The 10954-nt window shown below is 39.6% G+C and overlaps 1 protein-coding gene across 1 annotated transcript; it reads left to right on the top strand.

The window, feature by feature from the left end:
• Positions 1–808: 808 nt before the first annotated feature.
• On the top strand, positions 809–4842 carry LOC104964982 (intraflagellar transport protein 88 homolog). Its single transcript, XM_010793919.1, has 5 exons — positions 809–841; positions 1285–1400; positions 1826–1878; positions 4487–4552; positions 4660–4842. The coding sequence occupies exons 1-5, from the start codon at positions 809–811 to the stop codon at positions 4839–4841; spliced, it is 450 nt and encodes a 149-aa protein (XP_010792221.1). The 3' UTR covers position 4842.
• Positions 4843–10954: the final 6112 nt, after the last annotated feature.

Here is a 10954-nt window from a genome sequence, read left to right as displayed (position 1 = left end):
TTTGCCACTCAATGTAAAATGTTCTAGAACTGCCACTGCTCAACACCCATATGAAACAGAACTGTAAACAGATTTTCCTTTTCTTTATGGATATTTTACAAATCACTCCCCTTTTAAACTCTATTCTTGTTTTACTGTCATAGTATTTCATACCTGTTTTTCATTTATTCTCTTATTTTTGTATAACTAGGCTATAATGATCATATAAAGGTGTTCCTCGGAAATAATTGTTTACATAAATGGTAACCAAACCGTTTGAGACCCACTGAGATAACTTAGACTAAAGTTAACTATCTAAACACTGACAGAGTCCTGACCTTACCTCACTGAGCTGTAGTTATCTCTCCTCCACACCGTTAGCATAGCTAGCTAACCAGATGCTAACAACAACAAAATGCGCTCGTGCCACACATACACAGAGCCGAGCTTTAATGAAACCCAGAGACCCAGAAGTACTTGTACTGTCTGTATCATATTATTTTTGATGGCTTTACTGTAAAATCAGTATAACAGATGAACAGATCGCCACTGGGCTTACAACTAAACAGTCAGCCACGTAATGACAACAAAACAAAGGTCGCGGGTCATTGATCAAGAAACACACCAATCAACGAGCAGCAGTGAGCACACCTCAGGCTGTGTTTTTTATTTGAATTCTTTATTTCTGATTTATTTCACGCAAAAAACATTTAGTGGAAACGTTTTAACCTATAATATGATAAAAAATAAAATGGCAAAGTGGCAGGGCTTACCTGCCCTGCGTTGGGGGAGCACAGTGACTTGTTTGGGGGGGGGGCATGGCCCGCGAATGACCCCCCATTACGCCAACCCTGATACAGAGGTAGCCCTCCCGTTAGTCATCCTGTTTCAGGATAAATTAAATAAAAGATCATTCCGTAATTAAATACTCACACAGATAAAAACATTTTTAAACATACATACATACATCCATTTCCAGGGTGAAAATAAAGTAAAACGAATAAAAAATAAGTTCCTACAAGTTGTGTTGTGTTCAGATAACAAGACCGTTTCATTTCTCATCCTATTTTTATGTAAACTGATAATTAAGGTAATTATGATAATAGTCATTATAATTGTTATAGTATTTATAATTATTGTTATTATAATTTTCATATAATCATATACACTTTTTTAAATCTATTTTTAAGTTAATCCAAAGACACAATGACCGGATAAAAATCAAAAAAATTAACTTTCCTAGATTGATCATATATATATCAATATTGTCAGAGTTCAGTGCTCTGATGTTGTGCTGCTGTCCAGTCCTTCAGGTACTACCCCTCCAACATCGATGTGATCGAGTGGCTCGGGGCTTACTACATCGAGACACAGTTCTGTGAGAAGGCCATCCAGTTCTTTGAAAGAGCCACACTCATACAGTATGTAACCACTTTTTATTGAAAGGGTATTGCATGACAAGTAACAGCCCAAATACATCTGTGTAAAATAAATGTTCAAAAACTGGCAAATTTAAATGTGAATGAATGCCAGAAGTCAAGTCCCAACAGTTAATCTTGAGAAATATATTTAATTTCTCCTCTTTCCTGACTTTGTTTATGTGATTCCTGATTTAGTTCATCTTGTTTTGATTGCCGTGATAGTATTCTTTCATCAACCATGAAGCGTGTTTTCATCTGGAAGTCATTTTTCTTTCTTCTTGAACAAAGAGGACTGATAATTGTTTTGTTGCCTTCGAGCTGAAATCAAAAAGGAATTTTAATAATGTCTTTTTAACAATCTAAATTACGTTTTGGGTAGAGTAGTGGGTTTTTACTGACTGGATGTATTTTGTTGTCTTCCTCAGACCAACTCAGGTGAAGTGGCAGCTGATGGTGGCAAGCTGCTACAGGAGAAGTGGTAAGATGTTCCCTTATAATTCATATTATAGTAAAATAGCATGATACACATCACAGGAAAGTAGATTTAATCCACATTACTAAATATAATCATGTCCACAACCCACAAGCTGCATTTCTTATTATATTTGATAAAGGTTTATTCTGATCACCGGGTGTCCGCGGGGTCTTAAAAAGTATTAAAAGTTGATAAATCAATTTAGCGAAAAGTAAGTCTATTAAAAAGTATTAAACGGCATTTTCAAAGGTTTTACATTTTGTAGCTTGTTTTCAATAAGTATATAAATTGTCCAAAGAGGTTGCATTCTAAAGTCTGCCTGAATGTAATCATTACGTAGGTGTGTAGTGGGAAGGGACGTGCNTTACATTTTGTAGCTTGTTTTCAATAAGTATATAAATTGTCCAAAGAGGTTGTATTCTACAGTCTGCCTGAATGTAATCATTGCGTAGGTGTGTCGTGTGATTCTGTGTAGTTTATTTATGGCATCCCGTTGGGACGTCATCTGAACAGGACATCGCACGCTCACTGCTTGATAGCGCGAAGGTCCGTTTACGCCGGTTGCTAAACAACATCGTTATGGGGAAATGCAAGTCTGCGTCCAAATGGTTGGAAGATAAGGAGGAAGGACAATCAATACTGTATATAGTGAATGTGAGGTAAAGTGTGTCGCCAAGGTAACCGGTTAAAACTCAAAGTGGCGATGAGGTCTTAAAATGTATGGAAAGGGTCTTAAAAAAGGTCTCAAAAGGTTTTACATTTGACTTCAGGATTCCTGCAAATACCCTGGATCAAATAAAGTTAAGTTGTCTCTTCAAGAGGTACATTTAGGCAAAAATAACCGTCCGTTCCTAAGTTAAATAAATCAAATCAAATCAAATGAAAATGTATTATAGCCCCAAATCACAAGAAATGCCTCCAAGGGCTGTTCAAAGCAAACAAAAGCAAAGACAAAAACAAAATACAAACGTCATAGCATAAAAATGATAAAACATTTACAACAATATACATCAACATAAGTATTGCCATGTGATAAAAGCATGTGACTGAAGTGATGGTAATGATAAACGGAAACTAGGTGATGGAAGCTAGTTTACAAGGAAGACAGATGNGGGTTCCTTTGGAGGTTGTTCCTCTGGAGGGGGTTCCTCTGGAGGGGGTTCCTCTGGGGGCGCATGACTGATCAAATCTATTGAAGAAGATATTCAGTTTGTTTGCCCACTGTAAGAGTCGGGAGAAGCTGATAATTTATTCCGGCAAATTACTCAGACCTACTAATTAACCTAACAGAAGTTATTGAGTCTATGTCAGTTTACTGCTCGGCTCAGATCCACCAACGTCAGCAAGACCTCACCTTAACTCCTGACGAACCAGGTTCAATTAACTACTGTTTCAATTCAGACGACCCGCTAAATCTGTTTAAGCGATCCCGAAGGATTTTGATATCAGTAATGAGGTGTGGCCTCACCTAAGTGTGAGTGTGGCAGGGTGCATTTCGTACCTTTCAAGCAGGAGAGGAGAGCACAGATTTGTTTTAAGTCATCCCAATCCAAAAGGTGGGATCAGTTTATTTGAATGAAAAATTGGTCTACACTTGAACAGGGTTTTACCTTCTCTCGTTACATGTTCTAATCTGGAACCTTAATTCATAGTTTTGACATTAGAGTCTTCTGACATAATCCAAAGGAATCTCTTCACGGATCGCCGGAGTTAACATTCACACCTATAGCCTGACAACATTCAGAGGCGGTTCCTCGTAAAGGGTCAGTGGAATCTAACAGTTTCAAACTTTCATCCAACAATTCACTCTGCTTCATCAAAGAAATTCGAGCAACATTTACATTACATTACATTACATGTCACTTGTGAGACGCTTTTATCCAAAGCAACTTACATACATTCAGTACTGTGGACAATCCCCACAGGAGCAATTTGAGGTGAAGTGTCTCAGGGAAATAACGACATGCTGACTGCAGTGGGGCTCAAACTTGCTATCCCCTGATTCGAAGTCCAGCACAGTACCCACTGAGCCACAGCCTCCCTATATACCAAGTTTGAGAGAACCTGACAGAGGGAAAACCCAGCTCTCCAGAGAGAGAGCTTACCGGGAGAGAGAGCATGCCAGGGGAACCCCCCCCCACTGGGCATGGCCTCTAGTGTGCAGGACTTGCAACATATTATTCTCGGCTATGGCACAAACACATTTTTGGGGCTTTAGTATTTCTCCAAAAAGTCAGGAGGCCCCATCCCTGTGTACTGCTGTGAGGGAAGAGGGAAGAAACTGTCTCCTCTCTCTTATCAGCGACACCCATAAACCATAATAGGCCTAACACTCAACTTAACAAACCACTTGTATACTGTAAATATAGAAAACCATAAAATATGAAGCATTTTCATTTTGGGTTATACAAGAATATAATTGATTATATTTGATTATAACTAACTTTCGTTTTAATGATTGAACCTAATGTGGAGATCTCAACAAAGGACTCAACAGAAATAGCTTCATGGATCTGAAATGGAAGACGATTCGAAAGGAGATGGTGCTGGGAACTAGCAATGACCTAAGTTTAAGTTACAAACACTGATCCCTTTTCTCTTTTCTTCTCAGGAAACTACCAGAAAGCTCTGGAAACGTATAAGGACATTCACCGAAAGTTTCCAGAAAACGTGGAATGTAATTCTTCCTGTTTGTCCCACAATTTCCCAACAGAACTCTTGATCAACAGCAGATGATAGATTCACTGATTATAACAAATACAAAAAACCTGTGTGTGTGTCCAGGCCTGCGTTTCCTGGTGAGGCTGTGCACAGATATGGGACTGAATGAAGTCCAGGAATACGCCACCAAGCTGAAGAAAGTGGAGAAGATGAAGGAGATCAGAGAGCAGGTAAATCATTTTGCCTTTAAAAAGCTATTTCCTTCCCTCTTAAAGCCTTTTTGTGTCATTAAACATCTATTCTGAAGTTATATCACCAGCTGCTGCAACCTGATAGTGATGTACTCAATAGGTAGTTTATAAAAGCTAGTGCTGTTGTCATCACTTTGTGTCTGATAGATCTTTCCTTGGAAGATACGGGACACAGAAAGCTATGTTTTTTACATTTGCAGTTTGTTGAAGAGGTGGATAGTTGGCAGTAATCTGTTTTTAAATGACAGCACTGAATAGTCATAGCTAACTTCATAATGTGCAGAAACAGAACTCATTAACAGAAACACTAGAAAGAAAGATATCACAGCTTTTTGTCAATGCTCTGTGGTAATGAGCTGAAGAATTGAACACATCAGTGAAAGCTAAATACTGAAGATGGAGATCAAATAAAACAGAATTACCAAGGCTCCAAATGCATCAAAAGTTAAAACCTACTTATGATTTAATGTGTAAATGACGTTTAATTTGAAACACCGCTAGTATGTTGACTTCAGAGTTGACTTAAAGGGGCCCTACTATACACATTGTTATGTTTATATCTGTATGTTGTGCATCTACTGTGACATTTTTAAATCCTTTAGTGTTCAAAAAGCTCTTTATTTCTTTATTTACATGCACATAAACCTACATAACACACCACAGGAGAGGGAAAACCAAAAAAAGCGATACCCCTCTAAACTAAATGTATTCTATAATAACCACAGGCAGCCTAGATGAATGATGAAAACATTTTAACTGGGTAACACATCTTTATAATATTAACATTATTCAGCCTCGTAACTGACCGTGTTGTTTGGCAGTCATATATTTCAGCCCTTTCATTAATCATCTTTTCCTCACTGATGTCTTGGCGTCCTCTCACCTGTTCCAGCGCTAATTGAAAACATACACGAGTCCTTTTTCCATAAAACGGGTCAGTGGCCAGCGCAGCTGAATCAAACTGTGTTCGGAGGACACGCTGTTCAACACCTGGCTGATACAAATACTGGGTCATTTTAAAGCAGATGTTGTGTTTGGAGAGACATTCAGTATCACCTGACACATCTGAAGGGATTCAATAAGTGCTTTGATTATAGACAGCAAAGATGATTATGCTTGCTGTGTTCTCCGAAGGTTGAATCGAAAGACTGTGTTTATGATACTAAACCCAGAGTAACTGGAGACATGTGCTCGTCCGGCGGTTGGCAAACACTGCTTACTTTTACAGATTGGTTTTGACACAAATCTGTACACCCTGAATATCATCTTTCAAGGCCTGCTTCAACATAACGATAATAAGATAGGATGTGACTTTGCTGTTGGATTAGGTCTGACATTGTTCTTACATCATAGCAGCTCCATTTACAGGGTCAACAAAGAAGACATAGAAACAGACATTTAAGATAACATTACTTCACTGAGGACGATTATGTTCAAGACTCTTCCGCATACTTTGGGTCTGGGATTGAACTCTGTATTTCATTTCGGGGTTGACTGGTGCAGCAAAGAGTCACTAAAATGCTGCGTTCTCCTCTGTATCTTTTCTTTGTTATCGTTCCTGTCTTTAAAGAGTACTCCCTTCATTTCCATTTCACTTCTTCAACACCGCCAGACTCTCAACGACGGACCATTTTTCAACTTTTCCCCTCGGGCATCTCCAAGAAGGATTATTGTTTTGAACGCTGACCCAAAGGCAGCTTTATCTCTATCCTTTAGAGCCTAGGAACAGCCAACACAGAGAACACACTGCTTTGTGTTTTGCACACTAACTTTGGTTTTCCACTCTCCGGCATTTCTTGGTTCTGGGATAGTGACTGCCAACAACTGATACTCTTTGGTAACTGCTGATAGATACCAATTAGGGCTGCCAAGTTATATTCAGCATTGACATTGTGGTGTGCAGTTGTCTTACTGCGGATGGCCGCCCACAACTTTTTTCCTAAAGCTAGTAGTGGCTAATGCAGCTTTGAACCGTAGCCTCGAGCAAAGATGAGGTCTGGTGCTTGCCAAGAAAGCACATATTTAAAATACTAAGTGAAAAATATATGATGCAGAACATTATTTCATGTTTAGTTTTTAGCCCCAAAGGTCGTTGCTTCAAGTGACATCATTTAAGGGCATTTATCAGACGTCATGCTAATCACTTTGGACCCACAAAAAGGCTTCATTCAAACAACTTTTCTTTAAACATTTACACATCTAATGAGTAGTGCTCGCCAAGACTACTACACAAAGTGTTAAATCAATGTACTTTTTCTTCATTTGATCATACCAGGATCACAGGAATATAATCAAACTTTATTTTTTATTGTGCTTTTTACTCCATTCAGCGCGGGAAACCCAAGAACCCCTACCCTTTTTTTTGAAGACCAAATAAAAAGTAAAGCCCCAACTTGACACCCACGTTCGTTTTTTCCTTCAGTGGATGTTTCTTAAACCGACGCACAGAAGGAAGACATAAGAAAAAGAAAAAAACAAATAGCTAAGGACAGAAATTTTTTTTTTCCCCCTCCATTTAGGGAAAGGTATAAGGGTTAAAAAGGGGTGGGAAAGAAAAGTTTTTTTGGCGTGCCGGGGTTCCCCCCCCCTTGAGAGATTTGGCCCCCCCTGCCACTGTAAAAAAAGTTTGGAAAAAAAGGGGGGGGAAAAAAGGGCCCCCCCCCCCCGTTAAGAGGTTTTTCCCCTTTTTCCTAAAATAACAAAAAAAACTTTTTGGCCGGATAAACCCCCCCTTTGGGTTTTTTTCCCCCCCGGTTCCCCCGAAAATAGGGAGATAAAGGAAATCCTTTTTTTTTTTCCCCCGGGATCCCCCCCTTTGTTTTTTTTCGGGTTTTTGGGTTGTTTCCCCCCCCTTTCCCCCTTTTTGTCGGGGGGGTGAAAAAACCGAAAAAACAAAAAAACGTTGTCGGATTTGGAAAAAACCCCAAAAAAGGGGTTGGAAAGAGGGGCCGGTAAAAAGGAAAAACCCAAAAAAGAACCCCTATTTTCAAACCCCACCCCCCCCCCCTGGACCCGGTTTTTTTGTTTTGACCTAATGAAGAAAAAACCCAAATTTTTTTTTTTTTTTTGAAAACGAACTATTCTAAAATTGGTTGTTTAAAAATTTTTCCCCCCCCCCCGACGGGGTCTTCAATATTAAAGTCCCCCCCCGTAAACTGGTTTTTAAAACAACCCCCAACCCAAAAAAACCGTCCAAAAGACCAAAAAAGAAAATTGACCGCCCCCCCCCCGCCCCCCGGGCCCGGGGTGTTTTTTTGAAAAAAAGGATTTTTTTTTTTTTTTCCCCGAAATCCATCACCCCCCGATTTAAACCCCCGTTCCCGAAAAACCCCCTTTGGCAAATCCCCGGAAAGGGGGGTTTTTCCCGTTGGGTCCCTTTTGGGGAAAAGGTTTAAAAGGAAAAAAAAACCGGAACTACCCCCTCCTAAAAACTGCCAAGGGAACCACCCGAACCCCCGGGTTTTTTTACTTTTTTCCCACTTTGTTGGGTTTACGTTGGGTATTAAATTTTTTTTCTTTAAATTGATTCAAAAACCCTTTTTTTTTTTTAATTAAAATATGGTCCTTTGGGGGGTAATAAAATTTTACAAAAATTCCCCAAAAATCCGGGGGGGGGTTTTTTTCCAACCAAACCCGAAAGGTTTCAAAACCCCTTATTTTAAAAAAAAAAAAATTCCCCCCCCCCCCCGGGGGTTAAAATAAAAAAAAGGGGTCCCCCTGCCAAAAGTAAAACGAACCCTTAAGTTGAAAAAACCCCTTTCCCGGGGGGTGTTTTTTTGTTCTTTTTTTTTTTTTGTTTTCCCGAAAAAGTAAAGGTTTTTTTTTGTTTTTTTGAAAAGAAAAATTTGGTAAAGATGTGTAAGATTAACTCCATTCAAAAAATGAGCGCGGTTTTTTTTCCTGAAAATGATTTGTTTGTTTTTTCCCCAAAAAAAAAAAAACCAAAAATAACAACATAATTTTTAAAAAGGTTTTTTAAAATTTTGAAAAAAAAGAAAAGGTTAAAAACTAAAAGTATGGGTTTGTTGTTCTTAATAAATTAAAGTTTTTTTTTTTGACCCCAAAAACCCCAAGAAAATAAAAAATAACAAAACGAAACAATTTGAAAAAAGTAAAAAAAAAAGTTTTCCCCGAAGCCCCCCCCCGCCCCCCCCCCCCCTTTAGTGAAGGGGTTTTTTCGGGGGGTTTTTTTAAAAAAAGTATAAAGGGGGTTGTTTTTAAAAAATTTTTTAATAAAAGAAACCGTTAAATTAGATTAGATTTAACCACCCCCGAAAAAAAACACAAAATTTCCCAAAAAACCCCAAATTTTCAATTTAAGGGGGGGTCCCCCCAAGGGGTTCCCCCTTTTTTTTTTTTTTTTGTTTTTGGAAAAAAACCAATTAAATAAAGGGGTAAAAAACCCTTTAACCCGAGGAAATTTTTTGGGGGTAAAGGGGGCCCTTATTTCGGTTACCCCCCCCCCTTTTATTAGAATATTTTTTAAACGAAAACCCCCCCCTTTGGTTTCTTTCAAAAATTTTTTGTAGGGGGAAATTTTTTTTTTTTTTGGTTTTTTTTTATAAGGGTAGAAGAGGAAACCCCCCTTTTTTTTTTTTCCCGGGGGGGGGGCACCCCAAAAAAAAAAAAAAAACCGAACAATTTTTTTTTTTTTTTCGGTTTTGGCCTGGGGGTTTTAAAGGGTTTTTAAAGACCACCTTCCGGGCCCCGGGGCCGATTTTTTTTAACAAATCTGGGTTTTTTTGACCCCCCTTTACCCCCCCCCCCGGGGGGATAAAAAAAAAAAGGGAAAAAACGGGGGGACCCAGGTTTTTTTCGGGAAAGGGTTAGGGACCAAACGGTGGTGTGTGACATTAAAGGGAGCCAAAAAACCCCCGGGGGAGTAACCCCCCCCCCAAGGTTAAACCAACGGGCCCGGCAACCACACACCCAACCCTTCCTCCCACGGAGAACATTTTTCCCCCTTCCCCAGACCCTTTCCCCCCCCCCCCCTTTCTTTCCCCACCCCCCCCGGTTAAAAAAAGGCCGAGGGGAAACATAAAAAAAAAGGTTTTTAAAGAAATTTTTCCCGCCCCCCCCGGCGGTGAGGCCGCTTTCCCCCCCCCCGACCCAAAGAAAAAGTAAAAGAAATTTTTTGGAACATTTTGGGGGGGGTGGGTTAAGAAGAGACAAAAAAAAGGGGAGGGAGGGAAAGCGCCGAAAAAAAAAACACAACAACTATTAACACTATACATAATACCAACACATAATACAACCCCACAATACACACAACATTTTTCCCCTTTTTACTTCTTTTTTTGGGGTTTCCCCCGGAAAGGGCTTTCAAAAAAAACCCGGCGGAAAATCCCCCCTTTTTTAAAACCCTTTTTTTTAATTTTGGGTCCTTCCCGGCCTTTTTTTTTTTTTTTTTTTTAAAGCCCGCGGGAAAAGGGGAAATCCCTTGAAAAGGAAATGTCCTCGGGGGGTAAGGAAGGGGTTTGGGTTGTTGGGTTGGGGGTTTGGCCGGGCCGTTTGGGTAACCCCCCCCCCTTTGGGTTTAAAAAAACGTTCCCCCCCCCGCGTGCCTCTAAATTTTTCAAAACACCAAACGGGGGGGGGTTTGGGTTCCCTTACCCCCCCAACCCTTTTCCCCCGACCCCTTTGGTTGTCCGTTCCTACAAAATCCCCCCGGTAGCCGTTTTCCAATTTAAAAATTCTGGGCCCCCCCCAGCCCCCCCCGAAAGGTCATAACCTAAACCAGGGCAAAACCGGGAAAAAAATGGTTTGCCGTTTTTGGTTATGGCCCCCGAAAGGTTTTCTCCCCCTACCTGATTTAAAAAAACAATCCCCTAAATTTTTAAACCCCCCCAAAGGGTTTTTTTTTTTTTTTTTTCCCGTTTAAAAATTTCCTAATTACAAGTTAAAAAAAAAAAACGAATTAAAGGCCCACCCCCATCCAAAAATTTTTCCTTTTTTTCCGGCTAAAAGGGGTACCTCCTTCTTGTAAATAATCTTTTTTTTTTTGGGGGTTTTTTTTTTTTTTTTTTCCCACAAAAAAGACCCCCCTGACCCCCCCTTAAATTGAAAAAAAAATTTTTGGGGGGGTTTTGGAAAAATTTCCGTGGTATCTATCATAGTCTTAATTAAATTTATAACCTATACTTTAACCCGAACGAACTCACCTAAAA

The sequence above is a fragment of the Notothenia coriiceps genome, unplaced genomic scaffold (genome assembly GCF_000735185.1).
Source record: "Notothenia coriiceps isolate Sejong01 unplaced genomic scaffold, NC01 NC01_scaffold00001982, whole genome shotgun sequence".
In the NCBI taxonomy this organism is placed as follows: domain Eukaryota; kingdom Metazoa; phylum Chordata; class Actinopteri; order Perciformes; family Nototheniidae; genus Notothenia; species Notothenia coriiceps.
The sequence above is the reverse complement of the archived record's forward strand: the minus strand, read 5'-3'. Positions and strand labels throughout refer to the sequence as shown.

Excerpts from the sequence above, each read along its gene's own strand:
- LOC104964982 (XM_010793919.1), top strand. The coding sequence starts at position 809 with ATGACCCCCCATTACGCCAACCCTGATACAGAG. Across the intron at positions 1,401-1,825 it reads GAAAGAGCCACACTCATACA|ACCAACTCAGGTGAAGTGGC; the intron begins GTATGTAACCAC and ends TGTCTTCCTCAG. Across the intron at positions 4,553-4,659 it reads GTTTCCAGAAAACGTGGAAT|GCCTGCGTTTCCTGGTGAGG; the intron begins GTAATTCTTCCT and ends GTGTGTGTCCAG.